The sequence below is a fragment of the Paralichthys olivaceus genome, chromosome 14 (genome assembly GCF_024713975.1).
Source record: "Paralichthys olivaceus isolate ysfri-2021 chromosome 14, ASM2471397v2, whole genome shotgun sequence".
In the NCBI taxonomy this organism is placed as follows: Eukaryota; Metazoa; Chordata; class Actinopteri; order Pleuronectiformes; family Paralichthyidae; genus Paralichthys; species Paralichthys olivaceus.
The window spans coordinates 23,405,001-23,423,112 of NC_091106.1; the positions used below are offsets into that span (position 1 = coordinate 23,405,001).

An 18,112-nucleotide genomic window follows, 5' to 3' on the forward strand; every position below is an offset into this window, starting at 1 on the left:
TGTGTTTTTGAGACGTCCGTGTCAAAGCAGAGTTTGACATTGATTCCGTGTAGTTTATAAATCAACCGTCGTCTCCGCTCTGCTGCTCAGTTCGTCCAGACGGCAGCCGGACAACACAGAGAGTTCGGATAGAAGTTCCCAAAGTGGACGCCGTCTTCGTAGGAACCGGAGATTTGTTTGCGGCAATGCTGCTAGCGTGGACGCACCACTACCCCAATGACCTAAAGGTACGAACGCATACATGAACACACAAAGACCCAAAGACGCCTGAAGACGTCATTCGAAGAATTGTCTGTCTCCTCTCTGTCTCAGACGGCCTGTGAGAAGACGTTTTCGGTGATGCACCACGTTATCCAGAGGACCATATCTTATGCTCACGGTAAGAAACGAAGCTTTGACTCATCAAACATCAGACCAATGAATTCTGTTTTCATCCACAGGAAAGCTAGAATCAAAATGTTGGTAATGTTAATGGTTCATTCTTTTTTTTAAATGCAATATTGTCAATATCTGGATATGGTGATGTTATTTTTTACATTTACAAATCACAGAATATAACTTTATTTAAAAATAAGGATTATCTTTATTCATCTGTGCCCCCCCCCCCCTCCACCCGCCCCTCTCTCCCTCAGAGTTAGCCGGTCCTGGTCGGAGGCCCAGTCCGCCCCAGCTGGAGCTGAGGATGGTTCAGAGTAAAGCGGACATAGAAGACCCTGCTATAGTCACGAAGGCCACGGTCATATCCTAACATTACCCGCCCATGAGACTCATACTAACCTTGTGCTCTTCACCCATGAATCTCTCAAATCCTGTATCTCGGTAAATCTCTCATCACTGTAAAACTTGTCATATCCCAACTTCAACACGTCATCATCCAGACTCCTGAAACCCCTTAGTATTGTGACCCCTTTAGTCCTCTCACCTTAAAACCTTTACCCCTTGAACTCCTCAGTGTCCGAACCCCTTAAACTCCGTAGCTCCGACGACCCGTAACTCTGTTATTGGAACCAGAGCCATGGATAAACAGAAGCTTCGGTCAGGTCGGACCGTGGTGGCGTCTCCTTGAACAGGGTGTGTGAGTGGAATGCACAGCTGCTACTTTATGGAAAACTTTAGGCTTTAAGTGTCGTCTCCTCCTCCAGGGTATCACTTCATTCTATACACAGGTTCAATAGCAACGGTTTATAAAAAGAGAAAATTAGTGATAGGAAAACCCTGAACGGCCCAGAATAGACAGAGATGAAGGCAGAGGAGGTTTGTTGAGCAGATGTTTACTCTTGAAGTTCTGCTCGGACTAATTGTAGTAATGACTTCATGGAGTTGTCTAAATACTTAGAGGATGAAAACATCAGCGCTTATTGTGATAATACTTGAAACAGGGTTTTAAAATTCAGTAATCTGAATTTTAAGTCTTTTGAAAGATGTTAAAATATCACAAACCAGGTTTTCTATGTGTTCAGCTCTGTATCAGTGTTGTGATGTGTGTGTGTGTGTTACGATACAGATGTTAGCAAACTAAAAAAACTGAAATCACCTGGTAAAGACTGGATACCTCCTCTCTGTCTGTAGTTTGACAGATGTTCTCTACGCGCCTGCTTCTCCTTTTCTTTGATTCTGGTGCAGTGTAGTCGATTCTTGGACTCGGACATTCCTTCTTATCTGTTGTACTTGAAATAGAAAAATCTTAAATTTCGTCTGTTACGGTCTTGAAGTCTGAAATTGATCCAGAATGGAAAGTGAGTTGATTGATGAATATTCCAGTCGGTAAAAACACTACCTCTAAATGACTGTAACTCTAACGCTGCTCCGTTACTGCCTCTCCACTCACATACTCGATGTGTTACTGACGGTGTTGCTCTCCAGCGACGCTCCTCCGCACCGGTCGCTGAGTTTGGTTTTACTGTAACGTGGCAACGACCAGACTCTGTTCATCTATGGCTCCGCCCACCGCTGTTCCCGCCCCCTCCCCGTCTTACAGCAGTGATGTAATGTGACCAAGTCTAACCCCCGACCCCTTGACAATAATAACAAAGGAAAAAAAAACGCACAATGTATAGTTGATGTATAGATGTTGTACCATAACTGTATTGGACCATCTGTATGATATCTTCTATCTGATCTGTCTCTTGGACCATAGTGATGATGCTACTGTACTATAGACACACGCACTACAATATCACCCAAACCAGGGACGACGGGGGGGGGTTCTGGCACCAGAGCGGCTCCGGTGGCTCCAGATGTTCTCACTTGTTAGTATTAGGTAACTGTCTGATTATCATGGTGAATAGTTCAACCTCTCTCATCTCAACCTGGAGCTGTCGGAGCCGCCGCCCCCCTGGCTGATTTTTTTACTCGCAGTGCAATCGTCCGCCTCGGTGCCAGAACCAACCCACATCACGCCGGGCGGTTCCCGGCTCAGCTCTGGCCCAGAACCCTATATCTGAGAGTTGTGCCACTGAAATGACTGGAGGCCTCGAGGCGATGTAGAAGGAGGAAGTCTCCTCGTCCAGTAGCAGCTCCGCTAACGTTTGTCGTGGGACATTTTATTTATTTTTTGCTTCACTTCACACTCCACTGAGAACAGAATGGATGATGGTTCCTATTTTAATTAAATATATAAGATTCCAGAGTCTTAACACTTAACGAGTGTTTGAAATGACTGGTAGGAAAAGAAGACTGAAGGAAATCTGTGATCTAACGTCTTTTATCTTCTTCAGCTGATGATTCTTCACTCTTTAGTTGAATCGAAGCACGGTTGTGATATAAACGATATATTTAAAATTTTAAATTACAGCAGCACTAAGGTGACTCCTTGTTTTTCCCAACAAAGAAAACAAAACAGTAAAAAGCAGCAGATTGAACCGACAAAGACAAAAACGATGTAAACAATGAAAAAATGTTAGAAAACAATTGTTAAAGCAAACGTTTGTGATGGAACGTTCCCAGTAACATCGGGAAAAGTTTTAAAGCTCATTAAAGTTTTGATTTCAGAAAGTCAGACACTTGAAGATGGTCCACGCTGCGGTCGCCCGGTGGAAAACGTTTCTCTGGATGACTTGAAACCGTCATGTGGTTTCCCCTGTTGATTTGACGCAGCTCTTAAATGACGCCGGTCACAATGATCTAATCTTGATGACCGTCGTCTTCTGTTTCCTTCAGTGGAGTGTGACTGGAAAGAGAACATGACTTGCGACAGTGGTAATGAGCCGGTTTCAAACCTACGACGTTGCAAGAACTTGGCATGTGCCTTAGCCCGCTGAGCTACCAGGGCACCACAGGAAATGAGATTTTAATGAAACATTTTTTTAAGTTGCCTCAGAATCTTTATTTCTGTTTTTTAATTTTTTATTTCCTCCCTCGTTGCTTCCTGATTTGAATGTTCGGTAAACTTTAAACGACAGGAAACAATTCCAGCTGACTGTGCTCAGCAACAACACGCGTGTGGAAACCAAATAACTGGAGGCTTAAAAAGAAAAAAAGACAAATCCAGATGCCGTCAGTGTCTCACCTGAGCTTGATGTAAGGTTCTGGGCAGGCCAGTGTAATTCTGTACTGCTGTTGTTTCTCTATGGACTGTACTGTGATACTGCCTTAGGAACCGAACATCATAACATCACATACCGCTCACTGAGGGAGAGAGGGGAGAGAGGGGAGGAAGGGAGGAAGGAAACGTGAGATGTCTTAAATGTAGACGTCCTTTCTATCGACTGCACATTTCTGTCCTGCAGAGCGAGAAATGAGACGGAACATTTACGTAGATCTTCTGTTTGAATCTTTAAAAATGTTTCATGTCATGATCTTTTTCATTATCTATTAAGATTAGTTTTTAATTAACCTTTAACAAACAATTCAAATCCCAAAGAAATTCAATTTGTAACTCGAGTGGTTCTCATTTGAGCTCATTTCCCAACAGTCCCAACTTTAAACCACATTTTAATTCTCTAGATTTCTCTGGATTTTTCTGCTCCAAATTTTCATTTGTTCGTTTCTAGAGAGAAGTTTTTGCGTAATCCTGCTGACAAACAAAAAATTAAAACTTCTCCTCCTCGGCAGAAGTCAAAAATTTAAAACACAGAAAAGCAGCAAATCTCCACAGTTTTTCTTGATAAATGAAAAATAATGAGTCAAAGCTGTTTCATTGTTAATTTTCTTTTTAGACGTCTTGGACTTTACTGGCGGAGGACAAGAGAAATGCAGTCTCATTGAAATCGTCCATGTTGATTTTTGTACTCGTACAGTTCTGTCGTGCCGCTGTAGCACTGGTGGTCATATCAGTAACACTCAGCTTATGTGCACTATCCAATCCTCTGCTTCCTGCTAACGACCAGTCAGCTGTACTATCGGGTCAAAGTGTGTCTACCTGTCGTGTCCGTGTGAGAGTGTGTGTGTGTGTATATAAATGTCTTATGGTCACAGGGTTTTTGTGTGTGTGTGTGTGTGTGTGTGTGTGCATCTGAAATGAAAGAGGAAATCCCTGAAGAGACGGAGAATGAAGGGTTTAAAAAAAAAATGAAAAGAATATTAAAACAGTAGCAGAGGAGGGGAGGTGGGGTTTGTGTGAGTCACAGTGTTGCAACACTCTGATGAACCAACAGGACCGTCTCTGCCCTGGACTGATTGAAAGTGGGACGTCCCTTGACGCCTCATGTCTCCTTGTTCTCTTCCTCCCCTTCCACCTGTCAGAACATCTCCTCCCCCGCTGCACTCGCCTCCCCCCCCCGCAGCGCTAGTTGTCGTGTTGCTATTTTTATCCTCGAGTGTTTGGGTGTTACTTGTGAAACTCGTCCCCAGTTTCGCTCCATCTCTCTGCTCCATCTTGTTCCCGAGCCGGTCCCAACAACGTTCCTCCATCTCCTGTCTCCTGTGTCCTGTCTCCTGTGTCCTGTCTCCTGTCTCCTGTCCTGAACTCTTGCTCCATCCTAACCGCTGCTCTCCGCTTCACCTCATCTGTTCAACATCTGGACCGAGTCGCACCAGCTCGTTCTGAGTAACCAGTGGTTTAAAAAATGAGACTCCTGAGACTCCGGAGCTTTGAACCGTGAGTCCTGAGGTGAACTGGTGCTTCTAGGTTCTTCAAGCTGGTGAAGTAAAGGGGAGGGATCGTACGTTTCAGTCTAACTTATTCTTTAAGAGGAATATTGGTTTGAGAAGCTTGAAGATTTCTGTTATTTGGCTGAACTGTGGTCGATGTTAAACATTTTAACTCTCCAGCTTCAAGTTTTCACTCAAGAAAGTTAAAAGGATTTTTCTCTTTGCCCCTGGTTTGTAACTGACATGGTTACAAGTGACGCAGACTTCCCATGGGGCTTTGCTTTGACACTCATCGCTGTTCACGCTCCCACCCATCCTCATTGTCCCTCCTCCTTGTAACTGTTTAACGATAAAAACTGCAGCCGCCCAACTGCCCGTCTCCGACTGTGGTCCTCTCCTCTCCTCTCCTCCGACGGTTTCATCTCCACCATCTTGTTTTTGTGTTCTCGGTGGCCAAAACAAAAACGAGGAAATGTAATAATCATTGTTTGGTAACTGTTTTTAGTGCTATGTTTTTGGAGCGTTACGAGTATTTTCTAACATGTTACAATAAAAGATTGTAGTGTACAAATTCACGTTTATAAAATATATATATAGATATATATGAGAAATGTATGTTCTAATGCAATAAAGAGAGATTAAGAACTATGAAGATCTTTAATTTCACTTATTTGAGTCTTGACTTGTTCCCGTCTGCTCTGGTTCAGTCAGTCACTGTTTGAAACTTGAAACTGAAAGAAAATTAATGAATTCTCTGCCAGTAGCTTCTCGTCCTTCTTTATATAAAGTGTTATACTCAAGTCACCCATTGGTTTGTGAGCTGCCGTATTGTCCAGTGGCCTCTACTGGTTCTTCTGTTCATAACATTTAAGTCAAAGCAAATGAATCAATTGAAACCTAAATCCACAAAAGCAAGAAGAGCTGGAGGTGAGATGTAAAACTGAAAGTTTTCAGAATGCTCTCTGAGTTTTTCCGTGCTGCGGTTGCATGATGAGAAATCTTTTTTTAAACTAAGGCTGCATTTCTTGTTTGTCTAAAATATTATATCAAACGGATCCCAAAAGAAATGTGGGCCTTTTCACCACAGGTGGGGCGCTCAGTAGGGATCTGGACCTGAACCTGAGGCGGCCCATGAGGTAAATGTGGTTTACTTGTGGCAAATGGGAGCGGACCACCTCCTCCATCGTTCCAGGAGGTTTGTTCCCTGGATGATATTCTGAGACATATTTTCAGTTTTGTCTCTTGTCTCCCTGTGGTTCATTGTGATTTATTGTTTTAAACACTTGAGGATTTGTCCCTGACACCTGCTAACATCTCCTGGGAGTTCATAGAAGACACATTCACCACCTTGTTCTTTATTCTGAAAGGATTGAATCTTGTGTTTCACATTTAGTTTCTTGCACTTCTGAGACTCCGTACTTTTCTAACAAGTACCTGTGAATAAAGTAGTGGAGTGTGTGTCAGCATCACATGTAAATACTAATGTAAAGTACTAGTACTCGAGTGGAATACTTGAGTAGAATACTCGAGAGAAGCTGCTGGTGTAAGTTTGTGTTAGTTTGGCCTCACTCGTCTTCCGTATTCAGCTGCTGTTTGTTGACATGTCTGTGACTCGTCTGTGTCTGTGACTCTGTGTCTGTGACTCTGGTCTGTGACTCCCTCAGCGTCACGATGACAGAAAGCTGCTCCACCAAACCTCGGGCTCTTGTCGCAGCTTCGCAGGAACTGAAGCAGCAGCTCGGGATGAAGGTTGTTTCCTAACGAGGGAGCAGGAAGCTGCTGTTAGCCTGTGCGGCTACAGCCCGGAGCTAGCTAGCTAACAGGCTACGTTGGCCGATGGTAAACGATGGAGGGGATCCTGCACAAGTGGACGAACTATATGACCGGTGAGTCCGCGGGGTTCCACTGCGTCTGCTCAGTCGTGTGGTGACATGTGAGGATTTAACGACGGGGGACGGGGGTTTGTGTCAGTTAGCTAACTGCTAGCACGCTAAGCTAGCAGTTAGCTAATAACTTAGCTTTAGCACCACAGTTAATAACGTCGTTAGGACGTCACTGGTCCTGAAGCTGCGTCACAGATCTTATGTCATAGTATTTTAAATTCAGACACTTTATTCTCATCATTAGCTTTAGCATCAGTTAGCAACAGACTCACAGCAATTCAAAACAAGAGGTTATTTAACCCACAAATATCATTTAATACCCACTAGTACTACTACTACTACTACTACTACTACCACCCCTAGTACTACTACTAGTACTACTACTACTACCACCCCTAGTACTACTACTACTACTACTACTACTACTACTACTTACTAATACTACTACTGCCACTACTAGTACTACTACTACTACTACTACTACTACCACTACTAGTACTACTACTACTACTTACTAATACTACTACCACTACTAGTACTACTACTACTACTTACTAATACTACTACTACCACTGCTAATGCCACTACTAGTACTACTACAACTTCTTGTACTACTACTACTGCCACTCCTAGTACTACTACTACTACTACCACTACTAGTACTACTACTACTACTACTTACTACTACTTACTACTACTACTACTACTTACTAATACTACTACCACTACTAGTACTACTACTACTACTACTACTACTTACTAATACTCCTGTATGAGATCATGGAAACACACATGTAGAAACACACATGTAGAAACATACATGTAGAAATACACATGTAGAAATACACATGTAGAAATACACATGTAGAAACACACATGTAGAAATACACATGTAGAAACATACATGTAGAAACACACATGTAGAAACACATGTAGAAACATACATGTAGAAACATACATGTAGAAATACACATGTAGAAACATACATGTAGAAACACACATGTAGAAACACACATGTAGAAACATACATGTAGAAATACACATGTAGAAATACACATGTAGAAACACACATGTAGAAACATACATGTAGAAACATACATGTAGAAATACACATGTAGAAACATACATGTAGAAACATATGTAGAAACACATGTAGAAACATACATGTAGAAACACACATGTAGAAACACACATGTAGAAACATACATGTAGAAACACACATGTAGAAACACACATGTAGAAACATACATGTAGAAATACACATGTAGAAACACACATGTAGAAACACACATGTAGAAACACACATGTAGAAACACACATGTAGAAACACACATGTAGAAACACATATGTTGAAACATACATGTAGAAATATTTCAGTTATCTCTAATTCCACCTCCTCGATGACCATCATTCATCTAACACAAGTTAAAATAAGTTTAAACTCTACTTCTTAAAAGTACTAGCAATATATATTTATATATATATATTTGTATTGAATCTTTATTTCATCAGTCACATTGAGATCAAGCCCGAACACAAGAAACTTTCACAGTCGGCATCAAAACAACAGAGTCACATGATTTCTAAAGACCTTCACGTAGTAAAGATGTCAAAGCTCCGAGCGGAACACGGGACTGAAGCGTGAGGGAAGTTTGTCAATGAGCTGCACAGTAACTGAATCCACTTCTGGTGCTTACACGAGGAATAAACGTGAACAAGTTACTGGAGCTTGTGCCTCGTGTACTGGTTTAAAATGAGAGGAACGTTTTAACAACAGCTTTATAGATGAATAACATGTACTGAAGATGGATAGATAGATAGATGGATGGATAGATAGATAGATAGATGGATAGATAGATAGATGGATGGATAGATAGATAGATGGATGGATAGATAGATGGTTGGATAGATAGATGGATGGATAGATAGATAGATAGATGGATGGATAGATAGATAGATAGATGGATGGATAGATAGATAGATAGATAGATAGATAGATGGTTGGATAGATAGATGGATGGATAGATAGATAGATAGATAGATAGATAGATAGATAGATAGATAGATGGTTGGATCCTTTATTCGTCCTGAAGGAAATGTAAGCGTCCTGTTTCACACAAAACAGTTGAGCACAAGAGCATAAGAATAATAAAAGTATTGTGCCCATGGAGATATTGAAAATCCAATATAAGTATAAAAGTCCTTTGAATGATGCTGTTGACTGTGGTCGGCCCTCAGGCTGGCAGCCTCGCTGGTTCGTCCTGGAGAACGGAGTCATCTCTTACTACGACAGCGAGGACGACGTTGGCAAAGGAAGCAAAGGATCCATCAAGATGTCCATGTGTGAGATCAAAGGTCCGGCCGCCGTTCAAAGCTTTAAAGAGAAACGCATCCAACGAACCTGTCTGATGTTCTGCTGTACGTTTCAGTTCATCCCACAGACGCCACACGTCTGGAGTTGATAATCCCCGGCGAGCAGCACTTCTATGTCAGAGCGGTGAACGCTGCCGAGAGACAAAGATGGCTGGTGGCTTTAGGTTCGTCTAAAGCTGGAACACTGGACAGTCACAAACACAGAGGTAAACATCTGTCTGTCGTCTGCCCTGGTTGTCTCTGTTCCTGGGAAAATGACTTTCTAACCATTTAGACTGTTGATGTGAAGAAGTTCATCGTTAAACACCAAAAGTAAAAGAAGTTGTGTGATGTCAGAGGAAAAAACCTGTTTTTAATCCTCACGTCTGCTCTGAAAAAGTATAAATGTTTGACCAAGGAGCTGAATATTACAGCAATGACGAGGTTTATCAGTTGTGCTATTTTATTCATTATGTGTTGAAGTGATGTTCAGTCTTAAAAACTTGGAATAGACCGAGTGATGAGGCTTATTTGGTTCTTTCTCAGTACTGGCTCTTTCTGACTGCACCAAATATTTGTCCCTCAAAGTTTTTAAATCTTAAAAGTAATAAAAATCTTATTTTACTACAAGTTTCTTCACTGAGTTCAGGGAGAAATTGAAAAAGAGATGTTCATTAATTTATCCTTGAGAGTCTAATTAAGGTTTTTTACAATTTCATTTCCGAAGGTCCCGACTGTCTGAAAACGAAAATGTCAGAACTTCGTCTGTACTGCGACCTCCTCGTCCAGCAGGTCCAAACCATCCAATCACAGCACAGCGCCGACACGGAGGCCGCACCCACTTCTGAGGTAAACGACACCGACGATGTGTTTTGATTGTTTGTCACATTTATCTTTTATTCTCATGAAGGTAAAAACATTTGAATCAGAATGAACGTCCACTGGTTCAGGTAACAGGACAGTGTCGTGTTCTCTGCAGCTCAAACAATTCGTTGATTTGGAGAAAATGTTTTCACTTGTCACTCCGAGATATTTTACATAAAAGTCAGATTACTGAGTACAGAAGCGTATTGCATTCACCTGAAAAAAAAAATCATTTTTTTCTGTGAAATTTAATTTTTTGTTTGTTTTTTGGAATATTTTTTTCAGTTTTTCGGCCAAATTTTTTTTTCTTCTTTTTTTCGGCCAAATTGTTTTTCTTCTGTTTTTCGGACAAATATTTTTTTCTGAGTTTAAAGAGCATTTGAAACAATAGACACATTCATTCCTTTATTGAGAGCTGGATGTGATGGAAACAAACATGAAGAAAAAAAAATTTGTCAGAAAAACAGAAAAAATTAGTGAAAAAAACAAACCAAAAAATAAATTACCCAGAAAAAACAGTTGTTTTTTTTTTTTTCAAGTGAATGCAACACGCTTCTGTAACTGAGGTCCCATTGCATCAAGGTGAAACACTAACACGTTACAGTGAATGTAGGAAAAATACAGAATAATTATAACAATAATCTGCAAATATTTTAATAATCATTTATGAATTTTTGAGTAATGAGAAATTCCAGAAATGTTCTTATTCTTGCTCCAACAATGTGACGACTTTGAATCATACGAAACATTTCTATTTTACAGTTTTATAATATTTTATATGAATCAATGATGAAAATAAACATCATGTTTAGTAGAAGTGTTTATTCAGGAGTTTGAAACTGAAACGAGTTTTAGTTCAAACGTTTCATCTTTGAGATTTTCTTGTCAGTTAGACGTTTGTCTTTATTTCCCTCCGTGTTGTTTGTCAGAGACGACTCGTACGTTTGTGTGTCTGATGCAGATGATCGGTATTCTCTCTCTCTCTCTCTCTCTCTCTCTCTCTCCAGGCGTCGCTCCTCAGTGCGACCTGTGCGACGTTCATCAGGACCTTGGAGGAGTGTATGACTCTGGCCAACCAGAGTCTGATCCCTGACCTCCGACCTCCTGAGAAGGTAATAACACCAACTCAGCTAAAATCATTGAGTCTTCCATGTTATTTGAATGAGTTACTCTTATTTTGTACTTTTACACCAGAATAAAAACAGACACATGCTAAATGACAGTTCTCATATTTATATTTAAATAATCTGAAAACTATATACTGGCTAATATTTCTAGTTTTCAAATTAACTAACGTTGTGGAAATATTTTGAATATGAAAATAAATTACTTCAATTAAACGCCAAGAAAAACACTGTACAGCAGTTTCTTGTTAATTATCACTGTAGAATCCAGATATAAGAAAAACGGCTGTAATGAACAATAATTTAAGAATCTTTTATTTCATGTGAGTTTGCACATTATGTCACACTCAGCAACACACTCCATCATTTTCCTGATGCTCGCAGGATGAAATAAAAATAAATAATCCCAATAAAGCCAAAAAGAAATCAAATTAAATTGATGTGCACTGAAAAATAATTGGATAAATTAGCTGCGAGAGTAAATCACAGTTATTTATAAGAAACACAAGTTTCGGAGTCATGTAGCTTCAGGCGGCTCATCGTGTAGATAACAAACATTTTCATGCTCACGGCTGAAACTCACTTATTTTCTTCTCTTCTATTTATTAAACGCTGATTTCTTTAATGCAACTGTGTCATAAAACTGTGAGGAAGCTTCGGAGGTGTTTTACTGACGTGTGCTCTGTCTCTGCTCAGATGAAGAGGTCGGTCAGTCACCCTGGAACTTACAGCTTCGACAGGTGAGCTGAAACTTTCTGTCCATTAGAATTTATACTTTTATTTCTCTTGTAGTTTTCGTGCAGAGCTGAAGCTCAAAGTGCAAAAAACAACAACAGAGAAATGATGAAGATGTAAAAAATACCAGAGCCTTAAATCCACGTTCAAATACATTTCTATTCTTTTAAACTTTGAATCATTTGCTGTAAACTGAGTCAAATATTTCTGCTTCGATCTTAAAACTGTCTGAATCTGGCCTCCAGGGGGCAGCGTGGCAACACTGAGAATAACAAAGCTACCTTTAAGAAACGGTGTCGGCACCAAACAAGACCGATGGACTGGATTTGTTCAAATGGTTTCCTGTGGTTTCACAGGAAACAGATTCACTAAAGAGTTTTAGTGTCAGAATAAAGTTTTGATATCATTTAACTGTCACAGCAAAACATTTCGTCGCTGTAAAGTTTTCACAGAAACAAACGTAGAAAACTTCTCGTTCTTTTGAAGCCAAAAGAAAGTTTAACAGTGAAACATTTTCATTGAGAAGAACGAGATGTCGAAACAAACACATTTCACTTGTTGTAGAAAATCAGTTTATACACAAAAGACTAAGAACATCGACTGAGGTGAGATAGTTTCCCATCTGTGTCCGTCTTCTCTTCCCAGGTCAGGTGTGCTGAAGGAGTACGTGAGTGGAGGTCAAAGGTCAACGCAGCGCAGGAACCGGACATGCTCCGACAGCTCGGTTTACGATACTGAACGTACGTTTTTTCATTGTGCACATACAGGAAGTGACTTTTTTTTTTCTATGGTTCTGGAAATTCTTGATTATTTCCCAGTAAGTTTTTAATTTAGTAGAAAATAACGAGAACACGTTCCGTCTTTGAGAGAGAATCAGGATTTATTGTTTAAACAGTTGATTGACAAACAACAAAAACCTGAGTACAAGTAAATATTTGTGTGAAAACTTCACAGGATTTCAAAGTTTCATTTTCTTTTGTGTAACTTGTACGTACATATTCTAGATCCGTGTGTTTCCATCCCAACGTACTGAACCAACACAAAAAGCATGAAGACATTATTTTGTGTAATTTCAAGACTTGTAAACATTCAGGTATCTTTGACTTTTTTATTTTTAATATCCTCAGCTAGCGGCCGGAGGCGTCACGTTTTCAGGTCGTCCATCTTTTCGTTTCCGTCCCATTGTTGTGAACGTGATATCTCAAGAACACTTTGACGGAATTCTTTCAAACTTGGTTCAAACATTCACCTGGACTCAAAGATGAACTGAGGGAAATTTGGTGGTCAAAGGTCAAAGGTCAAAGGTCATTGTAGCCTCCAACATGTTTCTGACGTCTTGAACTTGATCTCTGTGTTCAGTAGGTGAATGGAAACACACACATCTTCTACATGTGTGAAACATCCATGTCATTTTAAACAGGTTAAAAAAAAAAAACGACTCACATGTGATTGTTGACGTGTTGCAGGTTTGCTGTCGAGTCCTAACGGCGACCCGTCCTCCATTCCCGAGGAGAGAGGAGGCGGCACGAGCCAGAAGAACACGCCCACCGACACAGACACTGACTTATCCATCTGAAAGACGTCGAGTCTCGAACCTGCTGAGTTCTGGACTCAGAGATTTAGAACATGACAAGTTAACGTCACAGCGGAGACATGGACGCCGTCTTCATCGCAGAGACGATGAACCTGCTGCGAGGAACGTTCTTCTTCTTCTTCACACGTGCACTTCATGCGTCATTTCCCCTCAAGCCTTTAAATTAAACGGAACACACTGGAGAGACAAAAAGACGGAGGGACACGTCTCCGCGTTCACAGGATGGACTCACTTCAGAATAAAGACTGTGAAGCTGGAATCCTGGAAAAACCTGTGAATCAACCAGGGAAAGAAAAGTGCAGTTGTATTTACTGCAGTGAAGCCCAGCAACCAAATGACGACTCCCTGGAAGAGTATAAATATATGAACAACTGTGAGTCCACAGTTTTTAAATTGACCCAAGAATGTACAGATAGTTTTTAAATCAGCCGCCGTGTCACGAAAGCTTCGTCTCCTGCAGTATTTTGCGAACTTTTATTTTCCTTCCCTGGAGCATGTCCTCCTCTGGACTCCAGAGAAGTCCGTCCCTCTCCCTGACAGCGTTGAGGTGGTGACGTCAGAGCGGAGCGAGGAACCGGACCGAGTCTTCACAGGATCCTGGAGCAGCTCTGAGCCGAGGAGTGTCAGTCTTCAGACGTTTGCTTAAATGCAAAGATCTTTAAATGTGCCGTTCTTCTCTTCTCCAGCAGACGACCTTCTCCGAGGTCACGCTGCGTCACGCTTGGTCAGAACAGAGGTTTAGTTTTCTTCTGGCGTGACGAGGAAGACAAGACTTTGATTCAGTCTGCAGCTCCGCTTCCTCCGAGGAGTTGGCACCTTCTCCTGGTTCTTGGTTTTCTTCCCTCGGCTCCGCAGACGAGTCTGTAAATGACAGAAAGTTGTGAAAGTGTTCAAGTTGCTGCCTTTTTACATTTGTGTTTCCTCAGTGATTATTTTGTCCCTGTAGAGATGATTCCATCCAAACTTGACCCTGAAGAGAGAAGTACGGTGGCCCTGGAAGCTCAACTCACTGTCAATCAAGAAAACACACAGAAATAAAGCAAAACCAGTAAAAGACATTTTACCAAATTGTCAGTGTGAAAAAAACATAATTTATGTTGATTTCAGTTTATTTCTGAAGCTCGTTTCTGTATCTGCTGGTTTCGTGACCTTGTTTTGTCAGTTAGATTTTTCTCGAGCGTGCTGAGCTCAGGGTCATTTCAGAAGAAGAAGCCGGGAGCTTTGCTCTCATCTCCTCTGCCAAAACAAACACCCGAGAATGTTTCCGCTAAAGTATTTCTACAACTGTGACAGCGGATGAATCAGTGTCGGCAGCTGACGACAACACTCCCTGACGGAAGCCGTTTATTTGGAAAAACCATTAAAGGTCAATCATTCACTTTAGATTAAAACATGAATAAAAGCTGTCGTGTCGACAGGTTGTGAATAAAATAAAAGATGTTTGTCCAGTGAGGAACAACTCTGTAGATACAGACGTCTAGATTTGTCTTAAATCTTTATCTCTACGTGTTCGGCAGCAGGTGAAGTTGAGTTTTTCCAGAGCTGTAAAATTATAACGTTTATATTATAACATAAGTGTCTGAACTATTAAAGATTCAAAAACACAAGCGGAGGAGTTTTTCCACAACCTGGAAACTTTAAAGTTGTTTGTATTATAACTAATCAATGAATAATTAGTAAATGATCAACTTAGGATTAAAGTCATTAACTCTTCCACGGTGGATGATGATGTTTCATCAGAGTGCTTCGCACGAGAACTCAGAAATAAGAGCGGAGAAAGTGTCGAACCAACTCGTGTGGATCTCTGTCCCGATGAATCAGCTCTGAAGTCTTGTGACATGTTTCACTGTTCAGACACGTCACAGAGCAAACAGGCGTGAAGGAACAATCGAAACCAGACCGGTCACATGGTTGAACTGAGCGGAGGACAGCGGCCGTGTTCCTCCACCTATAGATCCTAACGTGGTGTAACGTGCTCACAGTGAACTCGTCGGGGCCAAAACTAATTGAATGCTTTGTGTATTTAATTTATCCTTAAAGACACAAAGGTTTGAGAATCGGTTCGTTTCTCTTGAGAATAATTAGTTCAGCATCATCAACGACCTCACAGTAACTTTCCCTCCATTTCCAGTGCGTACAGGTTGTTTTGCACTTTAAAGTTTAAATCTCTTTTATTTCATTCTTTGCGTCCGAAAGTGGTGAAGTTATAAAACAATCCAGATGTTAATGTTTTCTCTGAAGCCTTATAAATTATTCTCTTTTTAACCAAAACGTGTGTGTTTTCAGTATTTGCTGTGAACATATTCAAACTGTGGATCCTGTATTTTTCTTGACTTATTCTAAAAATACTGTGAAGACGTGTTTTCCCGGGTTCACTGAAGCATCAGGTGGATTTTGTAGTTAAAGCTCCGACGGGAGATTTTAAAACAAAATATCACAAACTGATTTTAGAGAAACATGAAAACACGACAAGGGTTTGACGTGAAATCTGTTTCTAGATAAATACGATTTTAATATTTGTCTGAACTTTTGAAGAAAATGTACAAATGCTTTTGTTTGTGATCGTTGTTCTTCATGTGCCTCGTTATGAGTTTGACTTAACAGCATCTCAACTATTTATCTCTGACAAACTCGTCTCTTTAAATGAACGACTTAGTTTGAAGCGACTTTAAATTGATCCAACATATAATCTGTCCTGGTTTTATCAGAGTTACACAAACTGTTTATATTAGTATTAACTTTGTCATTTTTCTTGTCTTTATGTTTAACTAAGCTGCTTTCACTTCATATTAAACAAAGATATTTCACGTGTTGTCCAACTTCTCTCTCAAAATGTCCAATAAATCTTATTTTGTCTGTCCTAAAGTTTTATTGATCGACAGCCTGTTTGAACCAGCAGAGAGATTTTCAAGCCTTAAGTGTCTCTGCACAAAGTGACGTGTGTTTCATTCTCTGAATAAAATCATGTTTGAGAGTTGAGTGGATCTGTGGTTGTGTTTTTGATGAAGACAATTAGCACCAATAAAGACATCAAATATAATTACAGTACAATAAATGAAATATAATCACTGATTCAACAGGTGTCAGTTAGTCAAAGAGCCGGGAGCATGATCCTGGAGTGTGTTTACAGAGGGAGGGTGTGTGTGTGTGTGTGTGAGAGAGTGTGTGTGTGTGAGAGTGTGTGTGAGTTTTAAAGAGAACTTACGTAAAGGAGAGACACACTCCTGAATCCCGATTTTCCAAGAGTCCGACCACGTCCTGGAGCTGAGGACGAGAACGTGAAAGAATAAGTATGTATGTTTTTTTAAACGGACATAATTTAAAATCTTTAAAACAAGAAGATTGTTATATTTTGAATTATGAGCATATTGTGCAAAGTGAATACGTGTTTCTGTATTTAACCTGATGTAAAGATAAAACTGTTTAAACAGGAAGTTATTCTAAATTATACATTCTATTATCAATGAATGAAGTTTTTACCTCGTTGTGTCTCTGGTCGAGGTTCAGGTGCAGTCGACTTCTCGCTGGTGATTTCTTCATATTGTCGGTTCAACCTTTCAGATGAGAAACTCAAACCCTCTCAGTTAATCCTGCAAAACAACTGAATCGTGTTTTTGTTTTATTTATTGCTCCGTGCTGGATTTCGTCCTGTGTCTGAAGAAGAAGAAGCTGCTCTAACTTTGTGTTCCTCTCAGTAACAGAGCTGGTGAGTCTGAATCAATAAACCAATAACTTACATAAACTAACACCCACCGAGTCCTGAGGGACGAATACAAATGATTGTTCTGTGTGAACAGAAGAAACTACGGGACTCATGTCCGAGTCCAGAGGCTCGACTGACGATCAGTCTGCAGACAGAACCACGCTGCAGGTAACGGTTCATCACGATCTCATGAGACACCGCAGCTTTTCTAAAACTCTGTTCTCTCGATAATCAAGAGTTAAACATTGAAATAATCAAACTGAATATATGATTATATCAGATACAAGTTATTAATTTAAATATAATATGTGTATAGCATGTTTTTTACATCATTTATTGTTTTTTAAATAATAATTGCTTTGTTTTATATAATATTTACTTCACAAAACTACTTCATATTCAGAGTTTTACTCTAAATGTCCTGTAAACTGAAGCTAGAACTTGAAACGGTTTAAATGAAAGACACAGAGTTCTGATAAACAGCGTCTGTACTCATCTCTGTCTTCAGTCCAGACCCGGTCCTGAACACCTCAGTCTGTCTCGCTGCGCCGCCTGCTACAACATCAAGTCCAGCTCCGTGACTTGGCGCGGGGACCACGGCGAGTCCAGCTCCTCGGCCGAAGACTCCGGTCCAGAGGTGGACGACGAGTCGGAGACGGACTCCAGCTCCAGCAGCAGCTCCAGGAACGAGACGCCTGAACCCGAGAGGAGTGGAGACGCTGCTGAGGTTGAATCCAGAGGAGGAGGAGGAGGAGGAGAGGACGTAGACGAGACGGGAGAGACGTCAAACAGGCGGGAGGAGAAGAACAAGCCTTCCTCCCTGACT

At 40.6% G+C, this 18,112-nt stretch overlaps 2 protein-coding genes and 1 long non-coding RNA gene across 3 annotated transcripts in view; all 3 read left to right on the forward strand.

Moving 5' to 3' along the window:
* LOC109631056 (pyridoxal kinase-like) overlaps positions 1-2,637 on the forward strand; it is a 13,961-nt gene extending 11,324 nt beyond the window's left edge. Inside the window, exons 9-11 of the mRNA XM_069538710.1 lie at positions 91-227; positions 313-379; positions 633-2,637. Of these exons, the coding sequence (XP_069394811.1) occupies positions 91-227; positions 313-379; positions 633-748 (320 nt within the window). The 3' untranslated portion in view covers positions 749-2,637. The remainder of the gene's footprint in view (positions 1-90; positions 228-312; positions 380-632) is intronic.
* A 3,950-nt stretch (positions 2,638-6,587) lies between these two features.
* plekha3 (pleckstrin homology domain containing, family A (phosphoinositide binding specific) member 3) lies at positions 6,588-16,562 on the forward strand. The gene is made up of 8 exons (XM_020098592.2): positions 6,588-6,917; positions 9,153-9,269; positions 9,344-9,493; positions 9,994-10,115; positions 11,138-11,242; positions 11,951-11,994; positions 12,635-12,729; positions 13,456-16,562. Exons 1-8 carry the CDS (start codon positions 6,878-6,880, stop codon positions 13,563-13,565), a joined length of 783 nt encoding a protein of 260 aa, XP_019954151.1. The 5' UTR covers positions 6,588-6,877; the 3' UTR covers positions 13,566-16,562.
* Positions 16,563-16,777: 215 nt separating this feature from the next.
* Positions 16,778-17,930, forward strand: LOC109629247 (uncharacterized). The gene is made up of 4 exons (XR_011246045.1): positions 16,778-16,873; positions 17,244-17,289; positions 17,381-17,454; positions 17,795-17,930. It is a non-coding gene; the product is annotated as an uncharacterized lncRNA (long non-coding RNA).
* Positions 17,931-18,112: the final 182 nt, after the last annotated feature.